At 40.6% G+C, this 20,680-nt stretch overlaps 1 protein-coding gene across 1 annotated transcript; it reads left to right on the forward strand.

Annotated features, from left to right (window-relative positions):
* The first annotated feature begins 19 nt into the window (after positions 1 to 19).
* On the forward strand, positions 20 to 18,976 carry LOC146422846 (protein phosphatase 1 regulatory subunit 12C-like). Its single transcript, XM_085045386.1, has 14 exons — positions 20 to 53; positions 579 to 709; positions 1,997 to 2,115; positions 4,521 to 4,680; positions 5,717 to 5,861; positions 7,604 to 7,678; positions 8,898 to 8,992; positions 10,537 to 10,723; positions 12,787 to 12,972; positions 13,075 to 13,121; positions 13,255 to 13,302; positions 14,282 to 14,372; positions 16,234 to 16,341; positions 18,905 to 18,976. Exons 2-14 carry the CDS (start codon positions 597 to 599, stop codon positions 18,950 to 18,952), a joined length of 1,422 nt encoding a protein of 473 aa, XP_084901512.1. The 5' UTR covers positions 20 to 53; positions 579 to 596; the 3' UTR covers positions 18,953 to 18,976.
* The last annotated feature ends 1,704 nt before the right edge of the window (positions 18,977 to 20,680 follow it).

Genomic DNA, 20,680 nt, shown 5'->3' on the forward strand with positions numbered 1-20,680 from the left:
GGCTTAGCTAACGGGGCGGGGCTAACGCGGATGGGATCAGCGCGCTGCACCAGGTGGGCGGGGCTAAGGGAATGGGCGGGGCTAACGCGGATGGGATCAGCGCGCTGCATCAGGTGGGCGGGGCTAAGGGAATGGGCGGGGCTAATGGAAAGTGGGCGGGGTTTGCGAGGAGAGGGCGGAGCTACAGCTGGAGTGGGCGTGGTTTAGTGGGAAGGGGCGTGGCCAGCGCTGAAATCAAATCTGTTCTATGATTGGTGGATGTGGTGGGAAGGGGCGTGGCTTCGCCGGTGGGAGGGGCTAGGGCGGGGGCGTGGCTTCTGAGTGATTGACAGGTCTGAGCAGAGGGGGCGTGGCTTGGAGCGGAGTGACCCCAAATGTCCCCAAATCCCCCAAAATGTCCCCAAAATGTCCCCATATCCCCAATGTCCCCAGTGTCCCTGGTGTCCCCAGCACTGTCCCTGCTGTCCCCAATGTCCCCATTAATGTCCCCAATGTCCCCAATGCAGTCCCCTGCTGTCCCCATTAATGTCCACATGATGTCCCATTAATGTCCCCACTGTCCCCCCTGCTGTCCCCAGGCGTGCATCGATGACAACATGGAGGTTGTTGAGTTCCTGGTGGAGAGTGGAGCAGATGTGAACCAAGCTGACAACGAGGGCTGGACGCCTCTGCACGTGGCTGCGGCCTGTGGGAGCCGAAATATCGCTGAGTGAGTGACCTGAAATATCCCCAAAATATCCCCAAAATATCCTGAAATTATCACAAAAATATCCTGAAAATATCCTGAAATTATTGTAAAAATATCCCCAAAAATATACCAAAATATCCTGAAAATATCCCCAAAATATCCCAAAATATCCCCATGTGAACCAACCCGACAACGAGGGCTGGACGCCTCTGCACGTGGCTGTGGCCTGTGGGAGCCGAAATATCGCTGAGTGAGTGACCTGAAACAGCCCAAATTTATCCCAAAAATGTCCCCAAAATGTCCTAAAAATATCCTTTTCTGTTGGTGACAAAATATTGTAGAGTAAGAGACCCAAAAATACCCCAAAAATGCCCAAAAAACACAGAAAACACCCAAAAAAACCCCAACACCCCACAGAAAACACCCCAAACTCCCCTAAAACCACCCAAAACTAACCCCAAATTCCCCATGAAACACCCCAAAACACCCCAAACTCCTCCAAAACCCCCGAAAACACCCCAAATTTCCCCCAAAAATCCCAAATTCCCCCATTCAGGTGCCTGCTGTCTCACGGCACTGACCCCACGGTGGTGACAAGTGACCTGGAGGTGGCAAAAACCACCCCAAACTCCCCATAAAACACCCCAAAATCCACCAATACCAACCCCAATCTCCCCATAAAACACCCCAAAACTCTCCCAAAATCCCCCAAAAATCCCAAATTTCCCCAATTTCAGGTACCTGCTGTCACACGGCGCTGACAAACCACCCTGAACTGCCCAGAAAACACCCCAAAATGCCCCAAAATCCCCCAAAACCAACCCCAATCTCCCCATAAAACACCCCAAATCCCACATCAAACACTCCAAACTCCAACTGCTGAATCCAATCGTGGAGCTCCTGAGCTTTCGCCCTGGTTTGGGGAAATTTGGGAAATTTTGGGGTTTTTTGGGGAAATTTGGGGATTTTGGGGTCCCAGGGGAAGACTGGGGGGGAATTTGGGAGATTTTAGGGGGAATTTGGGGTTTTTTTGGTGGTGACTGAAATTGGGGAAATTTGGGATTTTTGGGGAAATTTAGGATTTTTGGGGTGTTTTCAGGTACCTTCTCTCTCACGGCGCCGACCCCGCGGCGGTGACGAGTGACCTGGAGCTCCCCCTGGAGGTGGCAAACTGCCATGACCTCCCCATGAAACACCCCAAAATCCCCAAAACTCCCCAGAAAAAACCCCAAATCCCACAGAAAACACCCCAAACTCCCCCAAAATCCGCAAATTTCCCCAAAAATCCCCAAATTTCCCCAATTTCAGGTACCTGCTGTCACACGGCGCTGACCCCGCGGCGGTGACGAGTGACCTGGAGCTCCCCCTGGAGGTGGCTGAGGATGAGGCGATGGAGGAGCTGCTGAGGGCGGAGCTGCAGAGACGCGGTGGGCGGGGCTTGGGCAGTGGGCGGGGCTTGGGAGAGTGGGCGGGGCTTGGCAGAGTGGGAGGAGCTTGAGGTGTGATGTGGGCAGGGCTTGTAACGGTGGGCGGGGCTTGTGATGCGGTAATGATACTGCAATGGAGGCGATGCGGTGGGCGGGGCTTGTGGAGTGGGCGGGGCTAGAGGGTGGGCGGGGCTTGGGGAGTGGGCGTGGTTTGTGATGTGGGCGGAGCTTGTGAGGTGGAAAGTTAAATTGGGGAAAATTGGGGCGAAATGGGGAGAAAAATGGGGGAATTTGGGGGAAAAATTGAGAAAAAATGGGGAAAAATGGGAAAAAAATGGGGGAAAATGGGAGAAAAATGGGGAAAATGGGGAAAAAAATAGGAAAAAAATTGGGAGAAAAATGGGGAAAAATGGGAAAAAATGGGGAAATTGGGGGAAAAATTTTGGGAAAATTGGGGGAATTAGGGGGAAAATTTGGGGGAAAATTGGGGGAAAAATGGAAAAAAATGGGGAAATTTGGGGGAAAACTATGGGAAAATTTTGGGGCAAATTGGGGAAAAATTGTGGGGAATTTGGGGGAAAATGGGTGAAAATTGGGAAAAAATTGGGAAAAATTGGGAGAAAAATAAGGAAAAATTGGGTAAAAATCAGAAAAATTGGGAAAAAATTGGTAAAATTCAGGGAAAATCAGAAAAAATTGGGGAAAAGTTGGGAGAAAAATGCAGAAAAAAATGGGTAAATATTAGAGAAAAATTGTGAAAAAAGTGGGAAAAAATTGGGAAAAATCACGGAAAAATCAGAGGAAAATTGGGGAAAAACTGGGAAAAAAGTCAGGAAAAATTGGGAGAAAAATGCAGAAAAATTGGGTAAAAATTAGAGAAAAATTGGGGAAAAAATGGGGGAAATTTGGGAAAAAATGGGGAAAAAACTGGGAGAAATTGGGGGGAAAAGCACAAAAATTGGGGGAAAATTGTGAAAAAATTGGGAAAAAAATGGGAAAAAATTGGGAAAAAAATGGGAAAAAATTGGGAAAAATCAGAGAAAAATTGGGAAAAATGGGGGAAAATTGGGGGAAAATTGGGAGAAAAATGCAGAAAAATTGGATAAAAATTGAGAAAAATCAGAGACAAATTGGGGGAAGATTGGGAGAAAAATGGAGAAAAATTGGGTAAAAATGAGAGAAAAATTGTAAAAAAATTGGGAAAAATTGGGAAAAATTGTGGAAAATTGGGGGAAAATTGGGACAAAAATTGGAAGAAAAATGGAGAAAAATTGGGTAAAAATTGAGAGGAAAATTGTAAAAAAATTGGGAAAAATCAGAGAAAAATTGGGAAAAAATTGTGAAAAATGGGGGAAAATTGTGGAAAAATTGGGAGAAAAATTGGGAGAAAAATGCAGAAAAAATGGATAAAAATTGAGAAAAATCCGAGACAAATTGGGGGAAAAATCAGAGAAAAATTGGGAAAAATTGGGTAAAAATTGAGAGAAAAATTGTAAAAAAATTGGGAAAAAGCAGAGAAAAATCGGGGAAAAATTGGGAAAAATGGGGGGAAATTGGGGAAAAATCGGGAGAAAAATGCAGAAAAATTGGATAAAAATTGAGAAAAATCCGAGACAAATTGGGGGAAAATTGGGGGAAAAATTGGGAAAAAATTGGGAGAAAAATGGAGAAAAATTGGTTAAAAATTGAGAGAAAAATTGTAAAAAAATTGGGAAAAATTGGGGAAAAATTGTGAAAAAATTGTGAAAAATCGGGGAAAATTTGGGGGAAAAATCAGAGAAAAATTGGAAAAATTGGGAAAAATGGGAGATTGGGGGAAAATAGAGAAAAATGGAGAAAAATTGGGTAAAAATTGAGAAAAATCAGAGACAAATTGGGGAAAAATTGGGGGAAAAATTGGAAAAAATTGGGAGAAAAATGCAGAAAAATTGGTTAAAAATGAAAGAAAAATTGTAAAAAAATTGGGAAAAATCAGAGAAAAATTGTGAAAAAATTGTGAAAAATCGGGGAAAATTGGGGAAAAAATCAGAGAAAAATTGGGAAAAATTGGGAAAAATGGGGGAAAATTTGGGGAAAAATCAGAGAAAAATTGTGAAAAATGGGGGAAAATTGGGAGAAAAATGCAGAAAAATTGGATAAAAATTGAGAAAAATCCGAGACAAATTGGGGGAAAATTGGGGAAAAATCAGAGAAAAATTGGGAAAAATGGGGGAAAATTGGGGGAAAAATTGGGGGAAAAATTGAAAAAAATGGGGAGAAAAATGGAGAAAAATTGGGAAAAAATTGAGAGAAAAATTGTAAAAAAATTGGGAAAAATCAGAGAAAAATCAGAAAAAATCAGAAAAAATTGGGGCAAATTTGGGATAAAGTTTGTGAAGAGCTGAGGTCACTCTGTGTCCCCCCAGGAGTGGACATTGCCGTGGCCAAAGGCGCCGAGGAGCAGCGAATGCTGCAGGACACTCTCAGCTGGTTGGACTCAGGAGAGCTCGGCGACTGTCCCCACCCTGCCACCGGGGCCAGCGCGCTGCACGTGGCTGCAGCCAAAGGGTACATCGAGGTCATGAGGTAAATACATGGAAATTGGGGAGAAATGGGGAAAAAATGGGGAAAATCGGTGAAAAAATGGGGAAAATCGGTGAAAAAATGGGGAAATTAGAGTGAAAAATGGGTGAGAAATGGAGAAAAATGGGGAAAAAAGGGGAAATTTGGGGTCACTCAGTTCTGCAGGTGGCTGCAGCCAAAGGGTATATCGAGGTCATGAGGTCAGTTTGGGGGGAAAACGTGGAAAAACGGGAAAAAATGGTGAAAAAATGGGAAAAAATGGTGAAAAAATGGTGAAAATCGGTGAAAAAATGGGGAAAATAGAGCAAAAAATGGGGAAAAAATGGAGGAAAAATGGGGATTTTGGGAGGTTTGGGAGGTGCTGAGGTCAGTTTGGGGTGAAAAAATGGGAAAATGGCAAAAAACTTGGAGAGAAACAGTGAAAAAATGGGGAAAATGAGGAAAAAAATCGGGAAAAGTGGGGAAAAAATGGGGAAAATTTGGGGGAAATAAAGCAAAAAATGGGGAAATTTGGGGGAAAATGCGGAAATTTGGGATTTTCACCAAGCAAAGGAGGTTTTTAATAGGATTTTCACCAAAATAATGGGATTTTAATAGGATTTCAATGAAATTATTGGGATTTTCACCAAACCAAAGGAGGTTTTTAATGGGATTTTCCCCAAAATTAATGGGATTTTAACAGAAATAATGAGATTTTAACAGAAATAATGAGATTTTCCCCAAAATTAATGGGATTTTCACCAAAAATAATGAGATTTTCACCAAATAAAAAGGATTTTCACCAAACCAAGGAGATTTTTAATGGGATTTTTCACCAAAATTAATGGGATTTTATTAAACCAATGCAGTTTTCAATAGGATTTTAACCAAAATGATGATATTTTCACCAAACCAAAGCCGTTTCTCATGGGATTTTCACCAAAAATGATGATATTTTCACCAAAATTCATGGGATTTTCACCAAATAAAAAGGATTTTCACCGAATAAAAAGGATTTTGCCCCAAAATAATGAATTTATTTTAATTTTTGGCTGCCCAGGCTGCTGCTGGCGGCAGGCTTTGACCCCAACGTGAGGGACAAGGACGGTTGGACTCCTCTGCACGCCGCAGCTCACTGGGGGGTGGAGGAAGCCTGCAGGCTGCTGGCAGAACATCTCTGTGACATGAGCCCCCAGAATAATGTGGTGAGGGGTTTGGGGGGATTTGGGATTTTTTGGGATTTTTTTTGGAATTTTTTGGGATTTTTTGGGGATTTTTTGGGATTTTTGGGGATTTTTTTCGAATTTTTTTCGAATTTTTTCCGAATTTTTTTCGAATTTTTTTCGGATTTTTTTCAATTTTTTTTCAAATTTTTTCTGGATTTTTTGGGATTTTTTTCCGAATTTTTTTTATATTTTAAAAAATTGGGGGGATTTTTTTCTGGACTTTTGGGGGATTTTTGGGATTTTTGGGGGTTTTAAAAATTTTTTTGGCATTTTTCAGGGTTTTTTGGGGATTTTGGGGTTTCTGGGGTCCCTGCAGGCTGCTGGCAGAACATCTGTGTGACATGAGCCCCCAAAATAATGTGGTGAGAGGTTTGGGGAGATTTGGGTGATTTATTTTTAGGGATTTTTGGGATTTTTTTGGAATTTTTTTTGAATTTTTTGGAATTTTTTTTTTTTAATTTTTCTAATTTTTCTGGATTTTTAAAATTTTTTTTCGATTTTTTGGATTTTAAAAAATTTGGAGGGATTTTTTCTGGATTTTTGGGGATTTTTTTCTGGATTTTTGGGGGTTTTTTTGGGATTTTTTGGGCATTTTTTTGGGTTTTTTGGGGATTTGGGGGTTTTGGGGTCCCTGCAGGCTGCTGGCAGAACATCTGTGTGACATGAGCCCCCAGAATAATGTGGTGAGAGATTTGGGGAGAAATTTGGGTGATTTGGGATTTTTAGGGATTTTTTGGGGATTTTTTGGGGATTTTTTGGGATTTTTTTTGAAATTTTTTAATTTTTTCGAATTTTTTCGATTTTTTGAATTTTTTTGGATTTTTTCGAATTTTTGGATTTTAAAAATTTTGGGGATTTTTCTGATTTTGGGGGATTTTTTGGGGAGATTTTTGGGATTTTTTGGGATTTTTTAAATTTTTGGGATTTTTAAAAATTTTTGGGGATTTTTAAATTTTTTTTTGGATTTTTTTTTTATTTTTCTGATATTTGGGGATTTTTGGGATTTTTTTATTTTCTGGGATTTGAAAGAAAAAAATTTAAGTTTTTGGGTTTAAAATTTTTTTGTTATTATTTTTAAAATTCTTTTGATTTTTTTTTAAAAAAAATTTTCATATTTTTAAAAATCTTTTGAGGATTTTTTCTGGATTTTTTGGGGTTTTCTTTCTGGATTCTTTGGGGGACTTTTTCTTTTTTGGGATTTTTGGGGATTTTTTGGGGATTATTTTTTATTTTTTGGGGTGAATTTCGGGTTTTTTGGGTGGTTTTTAGGGTGGATTTTGGGGATTTTTTTGGATTTTGGGGTGAATTTTGGGGGTTTTTGGGGTGGATTTGAAGTGAATTTTAGGGTGGATTTTGGGGTGAATTTGGGGTGAATTTTGGGGTTTTTTTGGGTATTTTTGGGGTGAATTTTTGGGTTTTTTTGGGTATTTTTAGGGTAAATTTTGGGGTGGTTTTGGGATGAATTTTGGGATTTTTGGGGTGAATTTTGAGGTGAATTTCGGGGTGAATTTTGGGGTGGATTTTGGGGTATTTTTGGGGTGAATTTTGGGGTTTTTTGGGGTTTTTCAGGGTGAATTTTGGGATTTTAAGGGTCAATTTTCGGGTATTTTTGGGGTTTTTGGGGTGGATTTTGGGGTATTTTTGGGGTGAATTTTGGGGTGTTTTTGGGGTTTTTCAGGTGAATTTTGGGGTGAATTTTGGGGTTTTTTGGGGTTTTTCAGGGTCAGCTCCCCTGTGACTTGGCAGATGAAGAAACTTTGCCTTTGCTGGAAGAACTGCAGAGACGACAGAACCACGTGAGAGAAAAAATCCCAAATTTACCCCAAAAAAAACCTCCAAAAAACCCAAAAAATTCACCCAAAATTCACCCCAAAATCCTCTCTGGAGCTGCAGCGACGGCAGAACCATGTGAGATAAAAAAAACCCAAAATTTACCCCAAAATTTACCCCAAAAATCACCTAAAAATTCATCTCAGAACTGCAGCGACGGCAGAACCACGTGAGAGAAAAAATCCCAAAAATCCCAAAATTCACCCCAAAATTTACCCCAAAAAAACCCCAAAAATTCATCTCAGAGCTGCAGCAACAGCAGAACCACGTGAGAGAAAAAAATCCCAAATTTACCCCAAAAATCACCCGAAAATTCACCCCAAAGAACTCAAATTTCAACCCCAGGACCCCAAATTCCCCCAAAAACCCCAATTTTTCCCCAAATTTTCACCCCAAGACCCAAAATTTTCCCCAAAATACCCCAAATTTCCCCAAAAAACCCCTCAAAATTTACCCAAAAACCTCCAAATTTTCCCTCTCAGACCCCAAATTTCAAAAAAAAACCCCAAATTTTCCCCAAATTTGCCCCTCAAGACCCCAGATTTCCCCCAAATTCCTCAAATTTCTCCTCCAAAACCCCAAATTTCCCCAAATTTTCCCCAAAAAACCCCAAAATCTTCCCAAATTTCCCCCAAATTCCCCAAAATTTCCCCCAAATTTCCCCAAAATTCCCAAATTTCCCCTCTAGGACCCCAAATTTTCATTCCAACACCCCAAATTTCCCCCAAATTCCCCAAAAACCCCAAATTTTCCCCCAAAAAACCCAAAATTTCCCCAAATTTTCTCCAAATTTCCTCTCCAGGACCCCAAATTTTCACCCCAAATTTCCCCCAATTTCCCCAAAATACCCCAAATTTCCCCAAAACTCCCCAAATTCCCCTAAGTTCCTCCAAATTTCCCCAAATTTTCTCCAAATTTCCCCAAAATTTCCCAAATTTCCTCCAAATTTTCCCCAAATTTCCCCAAAATTTCCCAAATTTCCTCCAAATTTCCTCCAAATTTCCCCCAAATTTCCCCAAAATTTCTCAAATTTCCCCAAAAAACCCCAAAATCTTCCCAAATTTCCCCTCTAGAACCCCAATTTTCACCCCAATTTCCCCCCAATTCCCCAAAACTCCCCAAATTTCCCCAAAATTTCCCCAAAAACCCCAAATTTCCCCAAATTTCCCCAAATTTCTCTTGCAGCTCCGAGGGCAGCAGGAGCTCAGCGCCGCCCCTCCCCCACCCCCGGCGGACCACGATGGGAACTGCAGCGCGGCGGGGGGAGGGAAGCACCGCCGGTGAGACCCCAAAACACCCCAAAATTCACCCAAAATACCCCAAAATAACCCAAAAATCCACCCTGAAAACCCCCAAAAATAGCCTGAGCTGAAAAACCCTGAAATTGACCCAAAAAAACCCAAAAATGACCCAAAAATACCCAAAAAACAGCCCAAAACCAACCCAAAATTACCCAAAAAAACCCAAAATTACCCCAAAAATCCACCCCAGAAACCCCAAAAACAGCCTGAGCTGAAAAACCCTGAAATTGACCCAAAAAAACCCAAAATACCCCAAAATACCCCAAAATTCACCCAAAATTCACCCAAAATACCCCAAAAATCCACCCTGAAAACCCCAGAAAACAGCCTGAGCTGAAAAACCCTGAAATTGACCCAAAAAACCCCAAAAATGATGCAAAAATACCCAAAAAACACCCCAAAACCAACCCAAAATTACCCAAAAAACCCCAAAATTACCCCAAAAATCCACCCCAGAAACCCCAAAAAACAGCCTGAGCTGAAAAACCCTGAGATTGACCCAAAAAACCCCAAAAATTGGCCCAAAAACACCCCAAAAAACCCCAAAATTAGCCCAAAATACCCCAAAATTAACCCAAAATACCCCAAAATACCCCAAAAATCCATCCTGAAAACCCATAAAACAGCCTGAGCTGAAAAACCCTGAGACTGACCCAAAAAACATCCCCAAAAATCTCCAAAATACCCCAAAACCACCAGTTTTTTCCCCAAATTTTAACCAAAATCCCATTTTTTTCCCCCCAGAAGCTCCATTTGGAGTCATTTGGAACGCCAAAATCCCCATTTTTTCACCCAAAATCCCCATTTTTTCTCTATTTTAACCAAAATTATATTTTTTTCCCCAGAAACTCTCAGTTTTCACCCTAAAATCCTCATTTTTTGCCTGTTTTTCTCCATTTTTCCCCCTAAATTCCCCATTTTTTCCCCTAAAATCCCCATTTTTTCACCGATTTTCACCATTTTTTCACTGTTTTTCCCCATTTTTTAAGCCAAATTGTATTTTTTTCCCCAGAAACTCTCAGTTTTCACCCTAAGATCCTCTTTTTTTGCCCATTTTTCTCCATTTTTGACCCTAAAATATCCATTTTTTCCCCTAAAATCCCCATTTTTTGCCCGATTTTCCCCATTTTTTCACCGATTCTCTCAGTTTTTTTTTCTAAAATCATTATTTTTTAACCAAAATCCCCTTTTTTCCCCCCAGCTCCTCAGTCTCTCGCCGCAGCTCGAAGGACAAACTCTCTCTGCCCCATTTTTTACCCTAAAATTCCCATTTTTTCCCCGATTTTCTCCATTTTTTCACCATTTTTCTCCATTTTTTTTCCCAAATCCCCAAATTTTAAGCAAAATTCCCTTTTTTTCCCCCAGAAACTCTCTTTTTTCACCCTCAAATCCTCACTTTTTGCCTGTTTTTCTCCATTTTTTCCCCTAAAATCCCCATTTTTTCACCGATTTTCTCCATTTTTTCACCCAAAATCACCATTTTTTTTCCATTTTTTAACCAAAATCCCCTTTTTTCTCCCCAGCTCCTCCGTGTCCCGCCGCAGCTCCAAGGACAAGCTCTCTCTCGCCCTCCAAGCTCAGGCGCTGGACAGGGTGGGGGTTGGGCGATTCCCGCCGCCCCTCCCCCCGCCCGGCCACAGTGGGGGAGGGGCGGAGAGCGACAGCGAGGGGGAGGGGCAGGAGGGTGAGCGATCCCAAATTTGGGGGGATTTGGGGTTTTGGGGAAAATTGGGGATTTTGGGGGTTTTTTGGGGGAAAATTTGGGGTTTTTTGGGGAAAATTTGGGATTTTTTGGAGGAAATTGGGATTTTTTGGGGGATTTTTTGATTTTTTGGGGAAAATTTGAGGGAATTTGGGATTTTTTGGGGAATTTTGAGGGAAATTTGGGATTTTTGGGGGAATTTTGAGGGAAATTTGGGATTTTTGGGGAAAATTTGGGGTTTTGGGGAAAATTTGGGATTTTCTGGGAAAATTTGGGATTTTGGGGGGAATTTGGGATTTTTGGGGGATTTTGGGGGAAAATTTGGGAGTTTTTGGGGAAAATTTGGGGTTTTTTGGGGAAAATTTGGGGATATTTTGGGGAAAAAATTGGGATTTTTAGGGGGATTTTTGGGATTTTTTGGTGAAAATTTGAGGGAATTTGGGGATTTTTGGGATTTTTTTGGATTTTTTGGGGGAAAATTTGGGGTTTTTTGGGGATTTTGGGGAAAAATTTGGGATATTTTGGGATTTTGGGGGAAATTTTGGGGATTTTTTGGGGGAAAATTGGGATTTTTTGGGGGAAAATTTGGGATTTTTTTGAAAAATTTGGGATTTTGGGGAAATTTGGGAGTTTTGGGGAAAATTTGGGGATTTTGGGGGAAAATTTGGGATTTTTGGGGATTTTTGGGGGAAATTTGGGGAAAATTTGGGATTTTTTGGGGAAAATTGGGATTTTTCAAGGGAAAAATTCAGATTTTTGGAGGAAATTTGGAAGTTTTGGGGGGAAAATGGGGAATTTGGGATTTTTTTGGGTAAAATTTGGGGATTTTGGAGTGAAAATTTAGATTTTTTTTAAGGAAAAAATTGAGATTTTTGGGGGAAAATTGGGATTTTGGGGAAGAAATGTTGGGGAATTTGAAGGGGGAAAAGTTGGGGGAAAATTTGGGATTTTTTTGGGGGGAAATATTGGGGGATTTGGGGGGAAAAATTATTGGGATTTTGGGGGAAATTTGGGGATTTTGGTGGAGGAAATATTGGGATTTTTGGTGGGGAAAAAATGGGAATTTTGGGGTTGGAAAAAACCAGATTTTTCAGGTGGAAAATTGGGAATTTCGGGGTGGAAAAAAAAGTGAATTTCAGGGAGGGAAATTGGGAATTTTGGGGTGTAAAATTGGGATTTTTGGGGTGGAAAAAATCAGATTTTTGGGGTGAAAAAAAAGTGAATTTTGGGTTGAAAAAAATGGGAACTTTGGGGGTTAGAAAAAGTGAATTTTGGGGAAAAAATGGGAATTTTGGGGCGGAAAATTGGGATTTTCAGGGTGAAAAATGGGAATTTCAGGGTGGAAAAAAGTGGATTTCGGGGTGGAAAATTGGGATTTTTGGGGTGGAAAAAATCAGATTTTTGGGGTGGAAAAAAGAGGAATTTTGGGGGGAAAAATGGGAATTTCGGGGTGGAAAATTGGGATTCTGGGGTGAAAAATGGGAATTTCAGGGTGGAAAAAAATGGATTTCAGGGTGGAAAATTGGGATTTTTGGGGTGAAAAAATCAGATTTTTGGGGTGGAAAAAACAGGAATTTTGGGGGGAAAAAATGGGAACTTTGGGGGGAAAAATGGGAATTTCAGGGTGGAAAACTGGGATTTTTGGGGGTGAAAAAAAGTGAATTTTGGGGTGGAAAGAGTGGGATCTTTGGGGTGGAAAAACCAGGAATTTTGGGGTGAAAAATGGGAATTTTGGGGTGGAAAAAGTCGGAATTTTGGGGGAAAAAATGGGAATTTTGGGGTGAAAAAAGTGAATTTCAGGGTGGAAAAACGTGGATTTTGGGGGAAAAAAAATGGGAATTTTGGGGTGAAAAAAGTGAATTTCAGGGTGGAAAACTGGGATTTTTGGGGTGGGAAAAACCGAAATTCTGGGGGTTAGAAAAAGCGACTTTTGGGGTGAAAAAACCTGAATTTTGGGGTGAAAAAAAGTGAATTTTGGGCTGAAAAACGTTAATTTTGGGCTGAAAATCCCCAATTTCTCTCTCCCAGCCCTCCGCCCCTCCCCCGCCGGCCCCTCCCCCCCTCCCCGCCGAGGCTCCTCCTCCCCTCCATATATGGTGCGGTGGGCGGAGCTCCGCCCAGGCCACGCCCCCTCCCGCCCGCCCTGTGCCGCTCGGGCTCGCTGGGGGCGTGGCCAACCGCCCAGGCCACGCCCACCGTGCGCCGCTCCGCCTCCTCGCCCCGGCTGCAGGCCACGCCCACCCCGGACACGCCCACGGTGAGGCCACGCCCCCTTTGGGGATTGTGGGCGGGGTTTGGGGAAGCCACGCCCCCTTTTGGGGAAGCCACGCCCACCCTGACCCAGCCCCGCCCCCCGCAGGTTCCCGAGGCCGCCAGCCGCCCCTCCCCCACCCCGGCAGCCCCCAGGTGAGGTGGGGGAGGGGCGGGGAGGGGGTGGTGACGTCATCGGGGAAAGGGGGATGACGTCATGGGGAAATGGGTGGTGATGACGTCATGGCAAAGGGGTAGTGATGACGTCATCGCCCCTCCCCCTCCCCAGCCCCTCCCCCACTCCGGCCGCAGCTCCTCAGGAGCCCAAAGGGCGAAGGTGAGTTCAGTTCCCCAAAAAATTACCCAAAAAACCCCAAAAAATTACCCAAAATTACCCAAAAAACCCCAAAAAATTACCCAAAAAAACCCCAAAAAATTACCCAAAATTACCCAAAATTTCCCCAAAAAAACCCCAAAATTCCCCCAAATAAACCCCAAAATTCCCCCAAAAAATCCCGAATTTCCCAAAATTCCCCAATTTGCCCCAAAAAAACCTTAATGTTTTCCCAAAATCCTCGTCGATCCTCGTGAAATTCTCCGGTTTTGCCCCAAAAAAATCCCGTTTTCCTCACCAAAATCCCCAATTTTTTCATTCCCCAAATTCTTCCTCAAATGCCCATTTTCCCCCCCAAAAAAAATCCAATTTTCTCCCCCAAAAAAATCCAATTTTCTCCCCCAAAAATCCCCATGTTTTTCCCCAAACATCCCCATTTCTCCCCACAAAATCTCCTTTTCTTTCTCCCTAAACCCCAAATTTTCTCCCCTCCAAAATCCCAATTTTTTTCCCCGAAAATCCCCATTTTTTTCACCCTAAAATCCCCATTTTCCCCCAAAAAAAATCCCATTTTCCCCCCAAAAAATCCCAATTCCTCCCCATATAAATCCCCATTTTCTGCCCCAAAAAACCCCAATTTTCTCCCCAAAATCCCATTTTTCCCCCAAACACCCAATTTTTTCCCCAAAATCCCCATTTTCTGCCCCAAAAAAACCCCAATTTTCTCCCCCAAAATCCCATTTTTTCCCCAAAACACCCAATTTTTTCCCCCAAATTCCCATTTTTTTCCCCAAATTCCCATTTTTTTCCCCAAAATCCCAATTTTTTTCCCCAAAATCCCATTTTTTTTCCCCAAAATCCCAATTTTTTTCCCCAAATTCCCATTTTTTTTCCCCAAATTCCCATTTTTTTCCCCAAACACCCAATTTTTTCCCCAAATTCCCATTTTTTCCCCGAATTCCCATTTTTCCCCAATCCCCAGACCGTTCCAGCCTCCAGCTCGGGATGAGGAATCAGAATCTCAACGCAAAGCCAGAAGTCGCTTGATGCGTCAGGCCAGGAGAGCAACACAGGTGGGACCTGAAATCACCCAAAATTACCCCAAAAATAGCCAAAATCACCCGAAATTACCCCAAAAACACCTGAAATTACCCCAAAATCACCTGAAATCATCCAAAATCGACCCAAAAACACCTGAAATCACCTGAAATTACCCCAAAATTGACCAAAATCACCCGAAGTTAACCCAAAATCACCTGAAATCACCCAAAATCAACCCAAAAATAGCCAAAATCAACTGAAATCACCCGAAATCCACCCAAAAACACCTGAAATCACCCGAAATTACCCTGAAATCACCTGAAATCGACCCAAAAATAGCCAAAATCACCTGAAATCACCCAAAATTACCCCAAAAATACCCCAAATCAACCAAAATTACCCCAAAATCACCCAAAATTACCCCAAAAATGACCAAAATCAACTGAAATTACCCCAAAATCACCTGAAATCAACCCAAAAATAGCCAAAATCAACTGAAATTACCCCAAAAATGTCCCCAAAATCACCTGAAATCACCCGAAATTACCCCAAAAATAGCCAGAAATCACCCAAAATAACCCAAAACACCTGAAATCACCCGAAATCACCTCAAAAATAGCCAAAATCAACTGAAATTACCCCAAAAATGTCCCCAAATCAGCCAAAATTACCTGAAATCACCCGAAATCAACCCAAAATCACCCCAAAATCGACTAAAATCACCCGAAATTACCCCAAAAATAGCCAAAATCAACTGAAATCACCCAAAATTACCCCAAAATTGACCAAAATCACCCCGAATTGCCCCCAAAACACCTGAAATCACCCAAAAATACCCCAAAAATAGCCAAAATCAACGGAAATCACCCCAAAAATATCCCCAAATCAGCCAAAATCACCTGAAATCACCCGAAATCACCCCAAAAATAGCCAAAATCAACTGAAATTACCCCAAATTACCCCAAAAATACCCCAAAATCACCTGAAATCGACCAAAATCAACCCAAAAACTGCCAAAATCACCCCAAATTACCCCAAAATTGACCAAAATCACCCCAAAATCACCTGAAATTACCCCAAAATCAACCCAAAAATAGCCAAAATCACCCGAAATTACCCCAAAATCACCTGAAATCACCCAAAATTACCCCAAAATTGACCAAAATCAACTGAAATTACCCCAAAAATGTCCCCAAATCAGCCAAAATTACCCGAAATCACCCCAAAAAAACCCCAAAAATCACCCAAAATCACCTGAAATCAGCCAAAATCACCCAAAATTACCCCAAAACCAGCCGAAAATCACCCCAAATCATCTGAACAACACTTCAAACCAGCCCAAAATCGCCCCAAAAATAGCTGAAAATTACCGCAAAAGTGGCCCCAAAAATGACCCAAAAATCATCCCAAAAATCATCCCAAAAATTACCCCAAAAAAGACGCAGAAGTGACTTAAAAAGACCCAAAAATAATCCCAAAAATGGCCCAAAATGACCAAAAATGACCCAAAAAAGACCCCGAAGGGACCCAAAAAAGTCACAAAAATGGCCCCAAAAATTACCCCAAAATTACCCAAAAATCATCCCAAAAATGATCCCAAAAAAGACCCAAAAATGACTTTAAAAAGACCCAAAAATTACTTTAAAAATACCCAAAAATTACTTTAAAAATACCCAAAAATGACTTTAAAAATACCCAAAAATGACTTTAAAAAGACCCAAAAATGACTTTAAAAGGACCCAAAAATTACCCCAAAATTACAAAAAAAGTTACCCAAAAATTATCCCCAAAACGACCCAAAAATGACCCAAAAAGACCCAAAATTTCCCCAAAATTTCCCCAAATTTCCCCAAACTGACCCCACGTGACCGCCGCGGCCTTGGCCCCGCCCAGGGCGTGACGTTGACGGAGCTGCGCGCGGCCGAGCAGGGGATTGGCCGAGCCGCCGAGGGGCGTGGCCAGGAGCAGCCAATCAGAGACGAGGGGAGGAGAGAGAAAGCGGTGAGTGATTTGGGGGATTTTGGGGTTTTTGGGGATTTTTTGGGGTTTTTTGGGGATTTTTTGGGGTTTTTGGGAAGATTTTTTGGGGTAATTTTGGGGATTTTTGGGGATTTTTTGGGGTTTTTGGGAAGATTTTTTTGGGGTTTTTTGGGAGATTTTTTGGGGATTTTTTGGGGTTTTTGGGAAGATTTTTTTGGGGTAATTTTGGGGTTTTTTGGGGAGATTTTGGGAGATTTTTTGGGGATTTTTTGGGGATTTTTTGGAGTTTTTGGGAAGATTTTTTTGGGGTAATTTTGGGGTTTTTTGGGGGTTTTTTGGGGTTTTTGGGAAGATTTTTTTGGGATAATTTTGGGGTTTTTTGAGGATTTTTTAGGGTTTTTGGGAAGATTTTTTTGGGAGATTTTTTGGGGTTTTTGGGAAGATTTTTTTGGGGGAATTTTGGGGTTTTTTGGGAAGATTTTGGGAGATTTTTTGGGGATTTTTGGTGATTTTTTGGGGTTTTTGGGTAGATTTTTTTGGGGTAATTTTGGGGTTTTTTGGGAGATTTTTTGGGGATTTTTGGGGGTTTTTGGGAAGATTTTTTTGGGGTAATTTTGGGATTTTTTGGGGATTTTTTGGGGTTTTTTGGAAGATTTTTTTGGGGTAATTTTGAGGAATTTTGGGAGATTTTTTGGGAAGATTTTTTGGGGTTTTTGGGAAGATTTTTTTTGGGGATTTTGGGAGATTTTTTGGGGTTTTTGGGAAGACTTTTTGGGGTAATTTTGGGGTTTTTTGGGGATTTTTTGGGGGTTTTGAGAAGATTTTTTTGGGGTTTTTTGGGAGATTTTTTGGAGATTTTTTGGGGTTTTTGGGAAGATTTTTTTGGGGGAATTTTGGGGTTTTTTGGGGATTTTTTGGGGTTTTTAGGAAGATTTTTTGGGGGTAATTTTGGGGTTTTTGAGGAATTTTGGGAGATTTTTTGGGGATTTTTTGGGGTTTTTGGGAAGATTTTTTTGGGGTAATTTTGAGGAATTTTGGGAGATTTTTTGGGGATTTTTTGGGGTTTTTGGGAAGATTTTTTTGGGGATTTTTTGGGGTTTTTGGGAAGATTTTTTTTGGGGTAATTTTGGGGTTTTTGGGGGAGATTTTGGGAGATTTTTTGGGGATTTTTTGGGGATTTTTTGGGGTTTTTGGGAAGATTTTTTTGGGGTAATTTTGAGGAATTTTGGGAGATTTTTTGGGGTTTTTGGGAAGATTTTTTGGGGGAATTTTGGGGTTTTTTGGGGAGATTTTGGGAGATTTTTTGGGGGTTTTTTTGAGGGATTTGGAAGGTTTTTTGGGGGAGATTTTGGGGTTTTTGGGAAGATTTTTTGGGGTTTTTTTGGGGAGAATCTGGGAGATTTTTTAGGGTTTTTTGGGGGAATTTTGGGGGTTTTTTTTGGTGAATTTTTTGGGTTTTTTGGGGGGAATTTTAGGTATTTTTGGGGAAATTTTTTTAGGGTTTTTTTGAGGTATTTTGGGATAATTTTGGGAGTTTTTGGGAGTTTTTTGGGGTTTTTTTGGGGATTTTTTTGGAGATTTTTTTAGGGATTTTGGGGTTTTTTTGGGGGAGATTTTGAGGGTTTTTTTGGGTTTTCTTGGGAGTTTTTTTGGGAGATTTTTTGGGGTTTTTCGGGGGAATTTTGGGGTTTTTTTCGGCTTTTTGGGGAAATTTTTGGGGCTTTTTTTGGAGGTATTTTTGGGGGATTTTTTGGGAGATTTTTTGGGGTTTTTTTGGGAAGATATTTTGGGTTTTTTGGGAGATTTTTTGGGATTTTTGGGGGTTTTTTTGCGATTTTTTGGGAGATTATTTGGGGAGATTTTGGGGGTTTTTGAGGATTTTTTTGGGATTTTTGGGAGATTTTTGGGGTTTTTTGGGGCTTTTTTGGGAGATTTTTTGGGGATTTTTGGGAGATTTTTTTGGGATTTTTGGGGGGATTTTTTTGAGGGTTTTTGAGAGTTTTTTTGGGATTTTTTTTTTTGGGGAGACTTTTTTGGGGATTTTTGGGGGATTTTTGGGAGATTTTTTGGGCAGTTTTTGGTGAGTTTTTTGGGGGAATTTTGGGATTTTTTTGGGATTTTTTGGGGGATTTTTGGGAGATTTTTTGGAGTTTTTTTGGACTTTTTGGGGGTTTTTTTTCGGATTTTTTGGGGATTTTGGGGAGATATTTTGGGGATTTTTTGGAGATTTTTTGTAATTTTTTGGGAGATTTTTTGGGTTTTTTTTTTTTATTTTTGGGAGCTATTTTAGGATTATTTTGGGCAGTTTTTGGTGAGTTTTTTGGGGGAATTTTGGGATTTTTTTGGGATTTTTGGGAGAGTTTTTGGGAGATTTTTTGGAGTTTTTTTTGGACTTTTTGGGTTTTTTTTTTTCGGATTTTTTGGGGATTTTTGGGAGATTTTTTGGGAGATTTTTTTTTGGATTTTCAGGAGATATTTTGGGGATTTTTGGGAGCTATTTTGGGATTATTTTGGGCAGTTTTTGGTGAGTTTTTTGGGGTAATTTTGGGTGTTTTTGGGTCTCATTCTCTCCCCTCCCCCTCAGGGCTCTGAGAGCAAAGGGAGTGAGGATGCCCCTCCCCCACCCAGGTAGGGATTTTGGGGAATTTTGGGGAAATTTGGGGAAAATTTGGGGAATTTGGGGAGAATTTGGGGAAATTTGGGGAATTTTGGGCAAATTTTGGGGAGATTTTGAGGTGATTTGGGGAGAATTTGGGAGGAATTTGGGCAAATTTTGGGGTTCTTCTGATAGTTTTGGGTTATTTTGGGATCATTTTGGGCAATTTTGGGCTAATTTTGGGTAATTTCTGGAGATTTGGGGTGATTTTGGGGTTTCTATGATAATTTTGGGTGATTTTGGCCAATTTTGGGATGATTTTGGGTAATTTTGGGGTAATTTTGGGTCATTTTGGGGTGATTTTGGGAGATTTTGGGTGATTTTGGGGTTCCTGGGCTGATTTTGGGGTAATTTTGGGATAATTTTGACTGATTTTGGGAGATTTTGGGGTGATTTTGGATAATTTTGGGTGATTTTGGAGTTTCCATGATAACTTTGGGTCATTTTGAATAATTTTGGATAATTTTGGGTGATTTTGGGTGATTTTGGGTGATTTTGGGTGATTTTCTATGATAATTTTGGACGATTTTGGGGTAATTTTTGGCAAATTTTGGAGTTTTGATAATCTTGGGGTGATTTTGGGTAATTTGGGATAATTTTGGGTGATTCTGAGGTGATTTTGGGTAATTTTGAGAAAATTTTGGGTAATTTTGGGAAAATTTTGGGTTATTTTGGGATGATTTTGGATAATTTTGGGTAATTTTGGATAATTTTGGGATAATTTTGGATAATTTTGGATAATTTTGGCTAATTTTGGGTAATTTTGGGATAATTTTGGCTAACTTTGGAATAATTTGGGATCATTTTTGGGTAATTTTTGGAGATTTTTGGTGATTTTGGGGTAATTTTGGGGTGATTTTGGGTGATTTCGGAGTTTCTATGCTAATTTTGGGATAATTTCGGATAAATTTGGGATAATTTTGTCTAATTTTGGGTAATTTTGGTGTAATTTTGGGTGATTTTGGGATAATTTTGGATCATTTTGTCTAATTTTGGGAAAATTTTGGGTTATTTTGGGATAATTTTGGGACATTTTGGATAATTTTGGGTAATTTTGGGATAATTTTGGGATAATTTGGGATAAATTTGGGATAATTTTGGCTAATTTTGGGGTAATTTTGGATAATTTTGGGTAATTTTGGGGTGATTTTGGGATAATTTTGGATCATTTTGTCTAATTTTGGCTAATTTTGGGATAATTTGGGATAATTTTGGGATAATTTTGGGTGATTTTGGGTGATTTTGGGATAATCTGGGATAATTTTGGGTAATTTTGGGATAATTTTGGCTAATTTTGGGATAATTTTGGCTACTTTTGGGGTAATTTTGGGTGATTTTGGATAATTTTGGACAATTTTGGATGATTTTGGATTAATTTTGGCTAATTTTGGGATAATTTTGGCTAATTTTGAGATAATTTTGGCTAATTTTGGGGTAATTTTGGATAATTTTGGACAATTTTGCATGATTTTGGATAAATTTTGGCTAATTTTGGGTGATTTTGGCTGATTTTGGCTGATTTTGGCTACTTTGGGGGGTAATTTTGGGTAATTTGGGCTAATTTTGGGATAATTTGGGATAATTTGGGATAATTTTGGCTACTTTTGGCTGATTTTGGCTAATTTTGGCTACTTTTGGCTAATTTTGGGTGATTTTGGCTACTTTTGGCTACTTTTGTCTCACTCTGGCTTCTCCCCTCCCCCA

This window comes from Lichenostomus cassidix, unplaced genomic scaffold, assembly GCF_008360975.1.
Source record: "Lichenostomus cassidix isolate B80296 unplaced genomic scaffold, HeHo_3.0 HiC_scaffold_38, whole genome shotgun sequence".
NCBI lineage: Eukaryota > Metazoa > Chordata > Aves > Passeriformes > Meliphagidae > Lichenostomus > Lichenostomus cassidix.